Raw genomic sequence first — 19,083 nt, 5'->3', positions numbered from 1 at the left:
AGTTGTGACATTTCCAAATTCAAAGATGACAGAAAACTCTGATTAGTTACTAAGGGCTGGAACTAATAACGGGCTTATATAGTTATAAACTCACTATGGCAAAGTCTAGCTTTTGGGTGTCCAGCTCCCAGGTAGAATTCAAACCACAGATGTAGGTGTCTGAATTCTCTGTCCTTTGCTGGGGGATCCATATGGCAACAGCTTCCATGACAGCCAGGCACAGTATTTGTGTTATTACCAAACATGCTCCAGTCAAATAGTGTCCCATGCCCGTTTGAAGGAAGCCATCAGCCTTCAGCTGTTGCACCCTCCTTTCTTTCCCTTACAGTGGTTCTCTCCCAATGCTGCAGTAGTCTTACACTGTTGCAGTGTTCTTGTTTTTGTAAGGGAATATATGTGAAAGCCTGTAATAGTAACTTTTAAAAAATAATTTTTATTTTTTAAAAAAGGGGACAAAAATAAACGCATCATGCTAGGAGCAGGAAATGGAGTGGATGTTGGAAATCCTGCTTCTCTTGTCTAGGCAGGATATTTGGACTGTGTAAGAAACCTTCCTGAACCCGTTCCTGATATCTATAGTATATCTATAGTATATCTATAGTATATCATAGTATATCTGCTAGTAATTCCCTGAAGGAACTGAGAAATTCTCCATTGACTGTACTGAGTAAGGTCTTCACTGACTGTAATGTGGTGCACTTTCTATCGCAGATGAAAACGTTTAGTGGTCACCCAGATTTGGTGAACTGACTAACATTTCAACAGTCAATCTGCTGTTAAAGCCAGAGTATTTTGCAGGAATAAGGTATTCACTGCTGTGAAAATAAAGCATGCAAGATTGTATAGGTTACAGGAGAGGGAGAAGAAGAAGAAAGTATGTAACTGTACATTCTGGTCCCTGTTTTCAGGACTGTTTGTTCATTTTCCACTCACTGTTACTGGATGTTTAAAAAAAAAAAAAAAAGTCCTGTAAGAAGAGATGAAAAAATTTTCTCTTCCAGATGAAATTCTAGTCACTTAAACCATAGAGTTTTCTGCTTCCATTTTCCATCTGTGCTCATGAGCCTTGCAGTCTCATGACTTCAGGGAGAGGACTGCAAGCTCCCTCCTGTCCCCAGCAGCTCAGCTATTCTCCTGTGAGGTCAGAGATGAAGGGTTTGAATCCCATCAGAATGAGGAGTGAATTCAATTCTCCACTTCCCTCAATGGATGCACATCTGTTAACTAAAGTGTGAATCCCAAATGTTAGGAGAGGCATGGCCCTATCAGAAACTTATTCAAGCTTGGATCATGTTGACAGGGTCAGGCGTGAGCATCATTTTCTGATTTCAGAGTCTGACCCAGCTTATTTGGGAGGTAGGATGGCAGACTTGGTCATGATATAGAACACCAGAGACTAAGGGGTTTCCATTAAGCTGTCTTCAGGATTATATGACTATAGAGGCTGGATTTTGGGGGTCCTGGTGCATGCTGACATGCTCGCCTCCTTTCTTTGGATCTAATCCTGAGAAGTAAGCTTTGCTTGCTTTGCCTTCTCTTTCTAATTTCCTAGAATCCAGCCTTTCAAGAAATACGGGGACTGTAAAATGAAGTGTAGAATAAAATAAAATTTAGACATAAGAAATGTTTCAATTGCTCTGAAAAAGATGAACTTTGCACTTCAGTTCTTTTTGTTTACTGCAAAGTGTTCATATCCAGAAAAACATCACCTTCTATTATTTTAAGGATTTTAATCAATTTATCGCCTTTAGGCTAACATAAATATAAGCTCAGCCATTGGACAGGAAAAATATAGTTTTGTTCCTTTTGCTATATAACATCAAACATCTGCATAGCTCGGTAATCCAAGACAAGTCGCCTCACAACATCCCTAAACAATTATCATTTCTGTTCAATTTTCAAATCAGTACATGCTTTGGGACTTATAGACTAAGTTGCTAAGTAGCAACATATGGCTCACTACTGTTCCTGTGATGTTGCTGCAAGCAAACAGCATAATTCTGTACTTGAAATGATTTTTACAGAAAGCCAGTGCTGGAACTAAGCCAGAAGTGTAAGTATACTGTAAAAATTAATGATATTCTTTTAGACTGTCCCAAAAGGCTGTTTGGCAATGTTGTCTCTGTGTACATTTTATATATACATGTAAGTACTGTATTTTTGGTTATGATATATGTAGTATAGGACTCTGCACTGCAGGCATCTCCTAAATGAGTTATGCCAGCCATATTAACAAACATACACAGTAAAACTACATGACATTTTCACTACTAATTGCACTTCAATCTGAAAATATTTATCATTTTAAAATAAAACTATGTCAACTGCTCTGCATTTCAAATTCTCAGAAATATATTGTTTTCTCCCCACACCTATAATTGGAATTTTGAAGATGAATTGTTCTTCATGTAATTTCTCCTCCTGTAATTTGTGGGCCATGTAAAACGCAGAATAAAATTATATTGTTTATTTTACATTTCTTCCTAGTCACAATACAGAATGTAATTCAGGACTCTGTTGTACAGAGCCTCGACACTTCTCTAAACCTTCCTGAGGCCTGATAAATTTTAAGATGTAATCCAAAGGGAACAGAGGAGAACTAGCCAGTAATTTGGGGCAGTACCTGCATTGCCCCTGTGGGAAGATAGGAGATACCTGAGGCAGAGGGGAGCATACTGCTTGCACAGTGAGGATATTTTCCTCCCTCCCAGAAGTGTGACAGGGAGACCTATGTATGATATGTATACACACCCTTCAACACAGTGGGCACCAAGGGTGTCAAAACTGTTTTGTCCTGTACAGCTCCAGGGTAAAATGGGATAGGATGACATCCAACAGATTTTTCGTTTCAGTAGGAAAGTAAAGGAACCCTCTGTTGTTTGTTGCCAAATGCATTATTGTAGATTTATCCCTAACTTCCTATTTCATGTTTATACCCTAATTTCTTATCAGGTCAGCTATTACTCATGTGAAGTAGGGTTGAGTAAATGCTGTATAATAGATGCCCTTTCTTGTTCTGTTGTAGTCCTTTCCAGAAGGTAGGCTAGTATTTCAGGGCACTACATCCTACCTCTACCAGAAGATCTGTCTCGTCTTGCAAAGCCCTAGAGCTGCAGTCAGCAGAGCATGGCAGCAGTTGGCTGCCTTAGAAAGGATTCAGGAAAAATAGCATTCTTAGATGGTGCAAACTACAGCAGTTCTGCATCTTCCCCATGGGAAAAACAGATGATGACTAGAGCATCCTGAAACTTGAGATCTGACCTGGAATTGGACCACACTGAACTACTGTCCAGAAGGAACCCACAAGGGTATGTCATAAATGTACTTTTTCAGAGTATGTACATGGAAGTACGTGGAAGTGTGGACATTACAATGGGAATTCCATCATCCTGAGATTTCCATTCTGGAAGCCTCTTGAACCACATGCCTAAATCTTTTCTCCTTAAAATCGTGAAGACTTTTTTTTTTTTTTCCAAAATGTATTATCATGATGGATCTGCATCCTTTATCTGGTATTTCTTTGGGTATAACACACCTCTGTCACTTGCCAGAAGACATTCAAACCCACATTCAAAAGCCCAAATGGTGAAGCTCTAGAGGACAACTCAGGAACAAAGCAAAAATTCTCTCATGGGCTGGGCATTTGTCATTAGCTCTATCAAGTCAGGTGTCCTTGTCCCTGAGCACCGTGCCCTCACCAGTAAGTTGCTATCACTGCAGCTATTTGCTTCACACTGTGAAGCCCAGTGCAAAGTCTCTTCTCACCAATTTGTTTCCATCCAAGTAGACATATATGAGTTTTCATAATCAAAGCGGTCCATTGTAGGAGGGTACATACTACCCTGGAGTCAAGGGCAATTCTGCCCAAAAGCTGGGAAGTCTTTCTTTGCTAATTAGTTGAAGACATCTCCGCACTGAGAGAACAATGCCATCTGGTCAGTCTGTGGTTGGCTGCAGTTCAGGGCTCTCTTAGACCGTATTCCACCCCTCTGTTCCTGGTCCACTGTCTTGTAAATTCAAAAATACATTATCAACAGAAGGGAGTCCACTTCCTGCTCCTCCATTTGTTTGAAGAAGGCTGTAGATGGCACTTTCAAAAAAAAAAAAAAGGGGGGGGGGGGGATGGGGAGATGTAAGTTTAAATTGACTCAGGGAACAAAAGCACCAGGTTTATCTTTCATATCCTGAACGAGTAGTTAAAGATAGAGGTAATGTTACACTACCTTTCCCTTTTGTGTAAAACATAATCTCCTAATATGCTCTGGGGATCAGGCCCAGAGTCTGGAAAGAATTGTGTCCCTGATAACAATGCATCAACAGTTACATGAACAAGGCTCTGTGCATGTGTGTATGTATGTATATGTACTATATAAGCATGTATGAATGTCTTTAATGCAAAGTGTATGCACATGCACTGTGTACATATTTAACTATAGAGTTTCACCTTTATATTTTCTATGATCGAATGCCAGAAAAGATATAACTTAGCTGAAAAAGATAGCAGAAAAGATATAACTTAGCAGAAAAGATATAACTTAGCTGAAATAACTTTACCCTCCTTTACTAAAATTGATTTTAGTCCAGCTGTTCAGTAAGTATTGGACTTTTACTCCAACCACTAGAAGAAATGTATATGACCCTACTTATCAACGAAAAATGAGTTATTTTATTTAAACATGTTCTTAATGCTTTTTTCAGTTAGTGCCTATTCTATAGCACATGATGTAAAAACACTAAAGAGGGCAAAAACTTCTCCCTAAGGATTCTAAGCAAACATACCCATAATTACAGTTGTATAAACAAAAGTGTCCCTCTCCAGCCTTCAAAAATCATTAGCATGGATCTGTAAAACTGAGATCACATCAGAAACCTTGGCAAGTATAACAATTTTTTCATCCTTTTATTCATCTTCTGGTTGTAGAAACCCTGCACTTACATTTTCTTTACAACCATGAGGGGTAAAAACTTTTTAATGAAGGCAGTTTTGGAAGGTAATTGCCTTGCTCCAGTAGTTTGGGGCTTTAGAAGTAAATGTCAGATAGTGCAAAGTAATGCTAAAACTGTGAAGTTGGCCCTGTTGTTTACACAGTGATCCTGTGCATCAATTAAAAATATTTTTCTTAAGAGTTGCCAATGGGAGGGAAATAATGTAAATACTGCGTCTTGTCAGAGCTGTGGCATCAGGATGATAGCAACTTCAGTGATAAGCCCACTATAAATCAATACAGTAAAAATAACAAAAGCTATTATTTTACCACGAAAAAAGGTAAACAGAAAATCAATCATCAAATGATGAATTCTGTGTTCAAAAGCCAGAGGTATTTTTTCCCATATCACAAGAGAAAATGCACTGCTTTTTGCTGTGCATGACGAGAGAACTTTCTGTTTAATGAGCAACCAGTGTAAAATATCTTTCAAAATGTTTCCCTCTACTCCTTCATGTACAACTTTTTAGCATGTGAAAACAGATTATAGACATCATATATTTTAGTTATGTAGTTTCCTTTCCAGGAAACTCTACAGGTCAGCAGTGCGGATGAATTATGGGATGTAACCATGGGAAATGTTAAAGGCAGTATTTTTCAACTGAGCTTCATATAAAATGAACTTTTTTAGTCCATAAAATGTCTGTAAGAATTACATGAATTTGAACTACAAATTAGACCAATTACTATTATACTGTCCCTTTTGGCAAAGGCTGCTGCAGTACAGTCAGGTTGACCTATGGCCCTCTGACCGAATAAACCGATAAGATGCCATGCTTTGATTAATCTAGTTAGTTTTACAAAGTCTGGCAGCTCAACAAGCCCAAACTAGTTACTCAAACCAGTCTTCAATGCAACATTCAAATGATCACTCCGCAGAGTCCCAGAGGTATTCATTACAGACAAAATTGCTCTTGTTGCCTTGCATACAAGCTGAGTTTTCAATGGGAAATGAAAGGCTGCCTGGAAAAATAGGCCACCTAATTAAGTTAAACTACTCTAGCATTTGGCTTGACATCTTCATTACTCAAAATTAAAAAGATGCTTCACTTGAGCACACAAGTTACTATTGTTTATGTTGTTTTCCTCTTAAATTGGCTTCTTACATAGAAGTCTGTTTTTCAGAATTATATCTTGTAATAGCTCGCATATTTCTTGCAGTTTATAAAAATGTCTTAATAGGTACTACACTACTGATGGTTGGTGCGATACTAGTACGATTGAGCTTATTACTGAGGTCTCAGCAGTCTTACTGCTTACAAGACACTTTATTAATAGAGGGCCAGATCCTTCCAGATTTACTCACTTAAATAACCTTTACTCATTCATGTACTTCCTTGGCTTTGTTACTATAACGTCCTAAGTCCAAAATCTAGGCATTCAATTCAGTGGCACCACTGATATGAATCGGGAGCTTTCATATCCCTAACCTTTGAAGATTTCCTGCAATTGACACAGGGCTAAGCAAAAGTGAAATCAGAACAATTCTGAAGACTAGCTATTGCCTCTGTGTCAATCTTTGTTTTCTCAAGTGGCAACATTTTACATGAAATCAGACGTTTTTCTGGAAATTTCAACAGTAGTTCAGGAGAAGTATAATGTGGGTAGGACTCGCTGTCCTTCTGAAAACTGGGAAGCAATCCATTGTTCCCAAGCTTTTCTAAGTAAAGAGAAGGGGGAAAAAAAAAAAAAAGGAAAGGATTCTTTGTCCTTTGACATTGTGTGCCCTGGGTACAGGATTGCTTCATTTTTAGGTGTCTTTCTCAGATGGAATGAGGAAATTTAGACAGAATATTTGCCCCCAGAGCAGAAATACTTAAATGTAAATCTATACTACTGCTATTTTAAGAGCATTTAAAAATGTAAACATGTGAAAAGCACACTGTCTTGATTGCTGGTTTAGAGTCTATGATGCTAATGAGGCTTCTGACAGGTTAAATGTGGTGTATCATCTGTATTTTCAAGCAGCAGGATTTGTGAAGATTTGACCTTTTTTTTTTTTTTGTAAGTTAAATTCTGGTTCTTGAATATGCATATCTCTGTTTGTTGTTGTTGTTGTTGTTTGTGTTGTTGTTTTTAACCCAGTGCTTTATAGTGAGCAAAATTTAGGTATATGTTGCAGATGTTGCTAAAAAAGTTTTTTATTTTTAATAAGCCTTTTGACTCAAGTTGAAGAAGAATATTTAGAAAATGTAGTGACTAATTTATAGAAGTATAGTGTAATTTCAAGTTTATACCATAGGTGATACTGACTGCAGTATAGTACAGACCAAAAGCTGTCAAATAAGATCCCAAGTTACCTTTAGGATTGTACCTTTCATTAAAATAATTAATAATAATAATAATAAAGTTATTGCACCTGTTGTTGCAAAGAACATCTTGTGAATATTTTTCTGTGCGTCCTTTACCAGATCTGTAAACAGCCTGAAATAGCAGATGTGAGGGGAGGGAATTTCTCTACTTGTCTTTAGGAGGTAGCATGCTGGAAAACTATCAGGGTGAAAGTTTCCCCCGTCTTTCAGCATCCCCAAAACACTGGACAAGCAGGAGCTGTGTTTTCATGGGGGTCCTCCTAAAATACCCCCAGTGCTGCTCTTTGGAGGTTGCACAAATAGGGACTGTACACAGTGTTCGAACCAAGTGCCTTTCTTTTCAAGAAAGAAGGGTGTCTAATAAGGACCCTGGCTGGTTCTCCTTCAGAATTCATTAATGTGGGTAGGAGTGTGGCACAGGTGAGCTGGGAAAGGCTGTAGGTTGGAGGAATAAGGATGCTCCACAGGTGCCTCACACTCTTGAAGTTTCCTTAGGAATTGCTCTGAGGGCTGTTCAGTAATTCTAAGGAAGACTTGCACTTCTAACTTAAATTTAAATAGGAAAACTGCACAGCTGGGTCTTTGTCTGAAGGGAAGCTTGAATGCTTTGATTACAATACTGGTATTTGCAGAGCCCAAAGCTTGTAATCTTTTATAACATTTGTGTTTCTAGTCCTTGTCATCTTTAAGATGTGTTTCAATTTAAAAGCTTCATTGAAAATACATTTCCCAACAAACCACTATGGTATATATATGAAATTAATATAATTAATGAAAAGATTCTTGAGTGGAACTACTCTTTTACATAATTCTGTTAACTTTGAAATTTTGATTATTTTAAATCAATAATACCATTGTCAGCACATTCTGCTTCTTGAAAATAGAATTCATCTGGTACTGGAAAATTAATGTTTTGCTGGAGGCTTTGCCCTTTACCTAATGTAAATTAGAGAAATTGATTAACACAATAGAAAAAAGTTATACCTTCCCCTGTAATATATTTTTGATAGCTGTTGCTTGATAAATTAGTATATTGTACGTTTTAAAATGAATATGATTTATTGCTGTTGTCTGCCATATGAAGAAACAAAAAAAAAATTGTTTGCAGGATCATTGACTTGAACATATCAATGGCACTGTTGGACAATTCTTGCTGAGTGTTAAGATGATTTATGTAACAGACCGAAGGTTTCCACAGTAATGCATTATGGTCTCAAGCTATCAAGCCTTGTTCACGCAGAGACAAAAGAAGCTGAAGAAACACTTGCTTCTGAAGGTCCTCCATTAAGGAATTAGAGATAAGGTTGATCCTATTAAAACAAACTCCTAGAAGTATCTACTGTTGAATATATTATCCTAACTCTCATACATGCATAAGGTATGTTGCTGTTTTTCCTCTTCTAATGAGCTCATTGTTTTTACATTACTCTTGATTCATAACTATTTCAGTTATGTAACAATGTGTTCAATAATAAAAGAGAAGACTGCCTGAAGCATTTATCTTTTAAAAACTGGCATCTTTCCACAATTCAGATGCAGAAGCCTTGGTGCAAATGAAAAATTAAGACACGCTCTACATAGTTGGCAGTACCATTCATTTCATTTAAATTAAATATCTATAGGCAAATTTCAGTTTTTAAGGAATTGTTGCTAATATCAGATTCTGTTGAATACATGCACAGTGACTGATGCAACCACTGAGCACACAGATTAGACTTATTGAATGTATATTATATCTTCTGTGTTGACATATCCTAATGGTTCTGCTCTTTCCAAAGGGATTTATATTGGATATTTGAATGCTTGCTGCCTCCTGTGGTCAGTTTGTTTGTAGTGTCTTTGGTTTACCTTTTCTGATTACTTTTTAAAGTTTTGTTAAATTTATTTTGAAATATAAGTAAGCTTTTCTGGTGAATAGGCAATCACCACTGTAGATTATTTAAGCAGAAGGTCTTTATTTTTATTTCCTCCTTTCTCCTTATTCATTTTTCCTCAGAGAACAGGAAATATTTCCTCTCTCTATTTCCCTTTACTTATGCAGTCAGGTTGTGCAAGCATTTAACTTATTTTTCTGATAACAATGACTATTCGGCTTCTTTAAAAATAAAGATACTAGATTTTCTTGGTGTTCTTAGCATAACAGGATGCTTTGCCCTACTGTTGCTAAAGTAAAGAACTGACCTTTGACATACAAAACCTCCCCTTACACCCCCCACTTTTGCCTCTCTTCTCCATCTTACTTCTGGATTTGGACAGGCTAAGTGGCATAAAAATTAAATTGAAGCAGACCAACAAGGTCATTGTTCAGGAATAAAAGCTTGGACTTGGGTTGGATGGTGAATCAGGGTTAAGTGTTTGTATCATTTTATTCTGGCAAGCTATTCTCATAAAATTATAGGCTAAGGTGGCACAGATAGACGTCTCTTGATCTCATGGTGGATATCTCAAAGATCATCTGGTTTATGAAGTTTTCATCATTTGGGGCAGAAATGTCACAGATATTTAACCTGGAACACAGAACATTGTCTTTTAGATTTGAGAAGACATCCTTGATTCAAACTGTTTACTCATAGTTTCAAGTCTGTAAATAGCCCACATTTAAGGATGGTTAGTTCTGAGGTATCCACTATGTAACTCCCACCTGAAATATGCTGAAATCTGCTTGTAATACAATCATGTGTAATGAAAATCCTCTTTATTATGAAGTCAAATTAAAGCCAGTATCTGTTCAGTGCGTTGCAGTGGTTTTATTGTGTTACTCTGCAAAGGACTTTCTCTCTGGAATGTAATAAAGACCTAGGAAGTTCCGCTAAACTGAAGAGCTGATAAAAACCTCAGTCACTCCCACAGTCATGATATGAAAGCACAACCACTGGCAAAGTTCCTGGCAGCTCTGTGGTAAAGTAAATAAAGCATTTACTGCTACTCTTTTTGATTCAAAAGTGAAAAGGAAAGCTTGACAGTCCTTCAGTGACCAGTAGAATGAAAAGGAGCTATTCCATGTCTTTCTAAGTACACAAAATCATGCTGATACTAAAGCCAACCATGAAAGAAAAAAAAGAACTTCCATGTTGGAGGGTGGGGGGGGGGAGGGCGGGCAAGGGAAAGGGAAGAAGGAGTGCTGGGGAAGACCCTAATCCTTCTACTTGTGCCCCAGAAAATCCTATGAGAGTTGATGCTGTAGGCCACAATTATTATTAATGCATATGAGCTGTACTTATGAACTGTAATTTGTTACAGGGAGTATAACCATCCCTAATATTTTTGATGGTAAATTATGGCTTTCATTTGAAATGCCTGATAAATGCCTTGGGATGGAAGAGATTCTCTAAGAAAGTCCAGGGGTAGGGACAGTATAATGGCTGCCCTGGGAGCAGGAGTTCATGCTGCAGGGAAAACCTGGGGTCAGGGCTTGTGCCTTCAGATGTTTTTTGGGGAAGATAATGCCATAACACTCCAGGGAAGCCCACTGCCACTTTGGACCAGTTGCAACCAGGGAGACTCCTTAAGAAGGCTTTCCTGATGGCAAGGGGAGAGATGGCAGGGTTGTAGGAGTGGATGTTTGGAGCTTGTAGCTCTTGTAGGAAGGCCAAATGTATGTCCTATTCCTCACTCGTCCCTCCATGTGCAGTTGCAACATGTTTGTTTCTGGGACATGTTAGGTTTACTGCAAACATGTATAGGACCATTGGCTTCTGATGTGCCAGCATGCCAAGTCATTACAAGCATCTTAACCATGCTCCTGGACATGAGAAACCAGAGCACTGTCATGTTACTGTCATGTTACTGTTAAAGTAGCTTCCCTGAGGAACAATATATACATATACTAAGTATCATAACACCAGTTTGCCTGGAAAATGTTAGGTGAATAGTGTGCTCCATAGGTACTCTCAAGTATCTGTCCATTCCATTAGCATATGGCTTGAATTCTGCCTAGCTTTACTGAAGTTGACAAATAGTTCATCTTTTTCTTATTAATTAAATTAATAAAATATATAGCAAACACTAGTGCTTTATAACTGGCTATTTTTTTCAATCACTACCATAGCATGATAGAATTGTATTTACTATAGTTAGTGATTAATCCTACACAAACTATATATTGTTTTGTCATGTTACTATTGCCTCTACTGTACTACTCATACTACTTTAAGAAGCTTACTTAAGTGTAATTGACAGTGATGTGGGATCAAATACAGTCTAACTGGTTTGCAAGCAATAACCATGGTATGATTTTTTTTTTTAAGTAATCAGAGAGCAACCTTGTATTTGAAATGCTTAGTCTATATTTAAAATGCTTATTTCATATAACATATATAAAGTAATTATGTAGTTACACATGACACAACTTGGGTTGTGGAATTTTATGACATAATATTTTACTTACTTTTTAGTAAGTTAATGTCCTAAAGGCAGTTCAATTGCTTTACCATTTTTGAAGTGTTACTAATTAAAGATAGTTGAAACAGCATATCTAAATCTAACTACAGCAAAAGCTGGAGGTGCAGAAATAAATAGCTGATTTGATGAATAACAGTATTATTGGTGTAGGCACATCCAGACTGTCAATAGTTTGTTTAAGAATATTTGCTTCCACAGCAAATGTAAATTGAAGTCCCTTCTTCTTGTTAAAGTGGTCAGAGAATAATGTAGAGTTTTGTCCTACTCTTGCTTCAGGAAAGTGGGAGGCCAGATCTCTTTCTCCTCCTCTAGAAGGTATTGAGCAGGGACATGTTGATTCAGCAAAGACACAGCACATGGTATTTTCACTGTAGAATAGTGAGAGAGAAAAAGCAAATGTTAGATTAACACTTCTTTGTACCTGTAAAGCCATGGGAGAGGCCATCAGTCTTTTGGGATAGTGGAAAAGACGGTGTTGAACACAAAATGTCCTCTTCACATTTTTTTTTTCACCTATAAGAGCATTATGAGTGTTGTCACTTCTTTCATTTCTGTTCCTCACTGTTTTATTATTGTGGTATTAGACCTTAATCTGTCTCTTTAGAGACCTTTCTTTTTCCATCATCTATCTTATGTTATAGTTATTAACAAATAGTGTATACAGTGTCCATAATACTTTATTTGGTTTTGGACAACTTATACATTGTAGTTGAGCAAATAAAACTTGTTCCATTTGCTGTAGGTAAGCCCTTCCCCATTTCCCCATTTCATGAGGATCTATTTTTATATGTTTATGTGTTTATATGTTTAATTTTTATATGTTTCCTCCCTTGGCAATGGCTCTGCTTCTAAAAGCAAGGGCAAATACAACAGAAATGGCACAAAACTCATGCCAACTTCCCATTAAGGAGAGCATAGGGGCAGGGAGAGAGCAAAATCTGGTACCAGAGAAGAGAAACACAACTGGAAGTCATGGGCAGAACCAAAGTCCTCACAAATAAGGATGGTGATATCACTGGCAAACTTTTTCATCTCCATGTTCTGTTGTCCTGTTTCATTCTTTAGAATTTTACTTCTGTCTTTTCAGTCTATCCTTCCTGTTCCATTTCATACTGAGATAATCAATAACAGAGGTGTAAAATTTGTTGGGAAACAAACAAAGCAACCAAAACCAGGGCATTGTGCACTGGACTAATTTCTATGTTCAGCAGCTCGTTGAAAATATGCAACATTGTTTGTTGTTGGTCCAATTTATAGTTTTTATATCTGTGCTCACCCAGAAAAGAGTAACTTTAGCCATTGGGGAGGACAGCATTGCTATGATGACTAATGAAAAAGCCCTTTGTTGATAATTGGGCATTGACTCTTCCCTTGTCCTTCTGCATGAATTCATACACCATACTGTCCTCCATTTACAAACTCATACTGTGGAATACACTGTCTTCTAATAGCTGCTCTTTGAAATTATGAACTCCTTTTCATCATCTGCAGAAGCAGAATGTATTTAAATCCTTGCACTCACAGAGTTAAGAAAGGCAGTGTTCAGAGCAGGGCCATGTTGCAACAAAGGGGCAGGAAGGGTGAAGCTAGGTTCCCTGTGCTATAAATCTGAGCACTGTGGGTGTAGGATGTGCAAAGAGTGATAGTTTCCAAAAGGAGATGAAGATTATGGCTGTTCTCACAAAAGCAGAGCAGACTTTCAGAGTGAACGACTGTAACTGATCTTTTTAACTCTTGATTTGGATCATGCATCTAACACTGCTCACCTTTTTCCTGTAAGAAATCTAAGCATACCCACCACTATTCCCCAAATGAGCCTACGTGCTGTATGAAGAATGTAGATAAATAATAGCAATTATCCACCTTGGTGCAGTACTCTGACTTTGCCTATGACTTTTTCTTGGGTCAGATTGAATTGGATGACTTAATGGCAGTGGACAACAAAAGTTTAAACAGTTGCTTTATGGAAAAATTCATTTAGATGACTGAAAACATACGTATGGTTGAGTTTATAGATTAAGAAAGGAAAAATCTGTATTTTACAGATACCATAGATGTATTTTTATAAACATAAAGGATGTTCATACAAAGTATGTACTATTTCTGTATTTATTTGTTTTTCTTTGTAGCAAAATAAATGCATGGTTCTCCTGTAAGCCTAAAAGCGATATCTTTCTTCCTCACTGTATAATTCTTGATCTGAGTGGCAGGGAGTCTTGTGAACCATTTTGAGCCAATGTTAATTTTATAAATTGCATTCCCTTTTCCACTATTCCCATGAAAAAGGTATTCAGCTAGATGAACACTCTTGGAAAATTTTAATAGGACCCTTGAAATCTGCTTGAATTCAGCTTCTTTTTAAAAAATCTCTTTCTAATGGAAGCTGTGAAAGTATCAGAGATTTTTATGCCTTAGAGGCAATTTTTCTTCCATACATAATGGTGAAACTCCACTGTTATAATATATGGGTGTTTAAAATATTCTTTTTGTGAAATTGAAGTTCCTGCTTAGAAGTATGTGAGTTGGGCACTTTTTGTTTGTTTTGTGTGACTTTTATTATTCCTGTTCAGTATTCAGATGACACTCATAGCACTTACTATATTTGTTTTTCAGTCTTTTGCTGGCCCAAGTCTTGAAAGTGAAGATTTCAACATACCTCCTATAACTCCTCCGTCATTGCCTGACCACTCACTGGTACACTTGAATGAGATGGAGTCTGGATACCACTCTCTGTGTCATCCAATGAACCACAATGGCCTCCTTCCATTCCACCCACAAAACATGGATTTACCCGAAATTACAGTTTCCAACATGCTTGGCCAAGATGGGACACTGCTTTCCAATTCCCTCTCTGTGGTAAGCATTTTTAGTCTTTCCCTTCTGTACTGCTTTAAGTTGTAAAAATGTGGATATATAGACCTGGGGCCATCTCCTGCAGCACTGAAGTCATGGAGTAAGCTGGTCTGGCTCTGGTTTTTACATCATTACTGACTCTGAAATATTCCTCCCACTGGAGGCAGTGGGGTTTTACAGATGAATTCATCAAAGCCAGGATGATACCCACTGCCTTATATTACCCTGCCTTACAAGGATGTAAATAATGACAAAAGCAGGCCCAAGGCTTTGATTTCATTGGAGCAGGATTTGGATCCAGATGGCTGTTGTTCTGTATTTTTTCTTATGAGGCTCTTTCCATTCTAATTTGCATGTACTGAGAGATGTACAAAAATTTAATATCTCCTTTCTTGTTTACCACACGTTTGGAAAACAGCAAATGTTATTTCTGATTCTAGGCCAAATCTTATAGCCTTTTTACAGTTCCCAGTCCTTAGCCAGCCAGAATCCAATTGAAATGACTGGACGATTTGCTTATAAAATCTGTCAGATAGTCATTATGGTCGTAATCTTGGGAAGCCTGATATTATAAATCACTTCTTTGAATGTTAAATTGCTTGCAACAACTGCAGAGCTACTTTACATGTTACATTTTCAAGTGGGCTCTACAAATAATTAGTATACGTCCTGCATCCCAGCTCCAGACAAGATCTTTCTACAGAGGAGGCCGTTATTTCATGTTGACATAGAATTCTAAACCAAAGAGTGAAAAATCCCATGGAAGAGGATGGGGCCTGATGTTGTGTGGGGCTGACATGACTTCAGGCATTATGCTAGATGTAACTGCAGACCTAGATAGACAAAGCTAAGGATTTGCTCTTCCAATTGTCTGGGTTTCTCTCCAGGAGAATCAGAAGCTTAGGGGGCTGTGTCCCATCTGGGAGGCTCTATGTGTAGACACTGAGGCTGTTAAAACTTCTATCTTGCTAGCTCCCCACTACGTTGCCTAAAAAAAATTAATAAAGCAGGCCTGTGAACCTGCATGAGATCTGACAGCATGTGGAGCAGCATGTAGATGTCTGGGGACTGAGAGATCTGAGCTCAGCTCTCTATTAGACCCTCAGACTAACAGTCACAGAGACGAGCTGGGAAAGCTGTGGTGGACAAGGAACTGAGGATGTGAGCTGGCAGGAAAACAGTTAGTTTACATAAAAAAATCTGCCTTGTCACAGGGCTTGATTGCAACTTAATTAAAATAAAGCTTCCTTGATTTCAAGGAGCTCTGCATTCCCTTTGAGGATGTCCAACAAGCTGTACTGCAGGGGACTAGTCTTGGCTTCTTAGTGCTGCTTAGTTGTTATTGATTTACAAGGATGTTGCATGCTTTGTGTTTGAGGTCAGAATCTGACCCCAGGGTTATGTTCAATAATAGGAGGTAGGGGAGAGGAAGATTTTAATGCAGAAATATAAATATTCTTCATGGAAATGTTTTGAATTTTACTTGCATTTCTACTAAACTGATAGCATACATTAAAGAACATGAGCTAAATAGTATACAGGGTTCTCAGGATCATAACTATGAAAGGACCTGACAAAGTAAGAGGAGCTCATGACATTCCAGTCAAGACAAGCAGTATTTCATTGGACTGACCTCTTTTGAGCCATGGTTAGGGCTGAAAACTATACATTCTTTTAAGCTCTGATGTTCCACATTAACCTCTCACAACTGGCTCTGAACAAAGGGCCTTGAGAGTTTGTAGATCATCACAGTAAATTATTGCATCAAGGGCAAATAATAAATAAATAATAATATAACTAGACATTTTTGCTATTGGGACTTAGTGTAGGTCAGAAAAAAATGAAAATCAGAACTCAGGGAAATATGCACTAAATTTAAATAGCTATTTCTCAGGATTCATTCAATAAATAAAGCATGATCCTTGAAGCATCATGGGCTAACTCCTCTGTTATCCCTAACTTTCACCCCCTTTACACATAAGAGAGCCTGTAAACTAGCAGTAGTTTTAGCTCAAGCTGTCTTGTCTGTCAAGGGGATTAAGCTACATCTCACGTTAGTACAACCGGTAGGATGTTAACACCACAATTTTGTACAGCTCAAGCACTGTTTTGCAGTATGGTTCCTCTGATTTGAATTTGATAACAAGAGGAATTAATGTGAGGGAGATAATTTAAGTTAATACTTCAGTGAATTCAATGCCTTCTTCAGTGAACAGAATGGTTACATCGTCCTTTTGGCCTTCCATTGTTTAAGAAAGACAAGATTTTGTAGGTTTAGCATTCTTTATAATCCAGAACCTTTACATTTCTTCTTTAGTATGACTCTTTTCTCCTGCTATTACTCATCTCTAAGTGTCCTTTTTACTGTATTGCCAAGATCTGATCCACTTAACAAGTATTTGCCTAAATCACTTTTATATTGCCTCACATAGAAAATAATGTATAAGTTTTAGAAAATAATGTATAAGTTTCTCCAATCTATCTAAACCCTTGGTTTTGTATAATTTCTAGTATATCAGCTATCACTTAGAGTATTTGGAAACCATATATCTTGCTTCATTTTTTCAGGGCACTAATGAGTATTTTTAGAAAAAATTATTCTTAGAAATTAATCTGTTGGCTGTTCTCTATCCCCAATTAATTTCACATCTTCAGCAAATTTTACTTATACTGGAACAAATTCAGCTGCAGTGCAATGTGCATCTGATTGAATTTGTTCCTTTTTATTTTTTTTAATTTCAACATATTTACTTTTATCCAGTTTTTAGCTCTTGTTGGTATTTTAGAAATGATGCCTACCTTTTGTCACTGTTAGAACCAATGAGTGGTTTTCAGTTGCTTTTTTATAGACAAAGCATTAATTAATGCTAGCCAAATGAGAGAAAGGAAGCACAGTGAGCTCAAAAACAAAGTTGGAAAGTAATTTGTACACTGTAGCATTTCTCTTTCATCTCAACTACCAGGTGTTTTCAGATGAGGATTTCCATTATTTTGGAGAGATTGAAAATTGAGGATTTAGGCCTACTAAAAATCCTTCAAAACTCCCCTGGTTTCATACTGTACAGCACTCTCTCCAAGCTTCAAATGAAATCCCTTTGAGTAAGGATTGCAGGATTTACCCCAAGCTCTGTAAGCATTCTCCTCTGTGGAAGTGCTTAAACACACACAATAAGAACCCACTCCTGGCTCAGTGAATTCTTATTAGCGATCAGCTTCTTACAGATTTTTTACACTGTGGGAATTCTTTCTGAAAAATTTTACAATGCTGGGAGATGAAAATTTCCCATTGCCATTTACTGTCTGACACTTAAATTCGGAATTAACCTCCTTTGAAGTTTTTTAGATTGATTGAAGTTCCTATTGCACCCCCGGTACTTTAAAATAAAAAAAATAATAATAAAAAAAAAGTTGCTAGAATTTCACTTTCTCAGTATTTTGCTGTCAGTTCATATATTGGCTTCTATGTTTATTTATTCCTGTTTTCCTCTTAGGTGACATACTGGCATATACCTACATATACACACACACTCATTTATACTATGCTGTCACATACAGATTTCTTTAGGTGCTCATTATATCTGATATTTGTATTGACTACTGGGGGCAGAGAAGTCTGTAGAATTCATGCAGAATATAAGTATGGCAACATGGTCCAGCCTTAGCATGGTGGAGCTCTTGTGGGAGCTCATGTGGGAGCTCTTTAAAGTCCTTCTTCAAAATGCACGACTTCTATTCCTGCTTCTTAAGTGTATTCAATGAGATATGGCTATAGCTGTTTAATGAAAATCTCTTGATGGCTCTGTAGGCATGTTTGTTTTTATACGATGGAATAACGATCCCTTCCCAATGTACTACACTTGAACGTAGTCCCATGTAGGGTAGGTTCAGTTGGGTCTTCACCAACCAGTACTTCTCTGCATGAATTTTCCTGAAATATTCCAAGAACCACAAGAAATACCTTTTCAACATTTACAAATAAATGCATGTATATACTATCCTTATAAGAATGTACATTTATCTGTAAAAATGCTCCTGGATGTGTTGTACAGAATGAATTTTACTGTGTGTTCTTTTTATCAATAAAATTATACACATTTCAGCTTCCTTAGTATATCCTATAAATGGTCACTTTTATGGTCACTTTTTTTCCTTAAGAAACCAGGGATGAAATCAGTGTTGTTTTTATATACAGGGGAAAAAAAAAAAAAACTATTTTTGGAATGCTTTCATTTATGACATTTGTGCTAATCTTTTTGAAGATGTTGCTCATGATGGTATACTATAGAAAATTTGCAAGAAAGAAATAAAAGCAATTTCAATTTCTTGGAATGCTTCACATTTCTGGGTTTGAACTTTAAAGTGGAAAAGATGTTAAAAGGCAATAAAATCAGGGGATTTATTTCCCAAATGCTTTACTTGTGCTGGCAACAAAAGCCAGCATAATGTATATACTTAGGTTTATTGTCATTTTTAGTATACAGTCAAGGCACACTTTGAATTCAAAGGCTACTGTACAACTGTTTTGACAACGA

General features: G+C 37.2%; 1 protein-coding gene across 4 annotated transcripts in view; it reads left to right on the top strand.

The window, feature by feature from the left end:
• The window catches only part of TOX (thymocyte selection associated high mobility group box), a 222,723-nt gene that overhangs the window by 115,621 nt on the left and 88,019 nt on the right, over positions 1-19,083 (top strand). For all 4 annotated transcript variants that reach the window (XM_040545649.1, XM_040545646.1, XM_040545648.1 and 1 more), the window contains exon 3: positions 14,312-14,554. In XM_040545649.1, the coding sequence (XP_040401583.1) occupies positions 14,312-14,554 (243 nt within the window). The remainder of the gene's footprint in view (positions 1-14,311; positions 14,555-19,083) is intronic.

The sequence above is a fragment of the Cygnus olor genome, chromosome 2, assembly GCF_009769625.2.
Source record: "Cygnus olor isolate bCygOlo1 chromosome 2, bCygOlo1.pri.v2, whole genome shotgun sequence".
Classification (NCBI taxonomy): Eukaryota; Metazoa; Chordata; class Aves; order Anseriformes; family Anatidae; genus Cygnus; species Cygnus olor.
The sequence above is the reverse complement of the archived record's forward strand: the minus strand, read 5'-3'. Positions and strand labels throughout refer to the sequence as shown.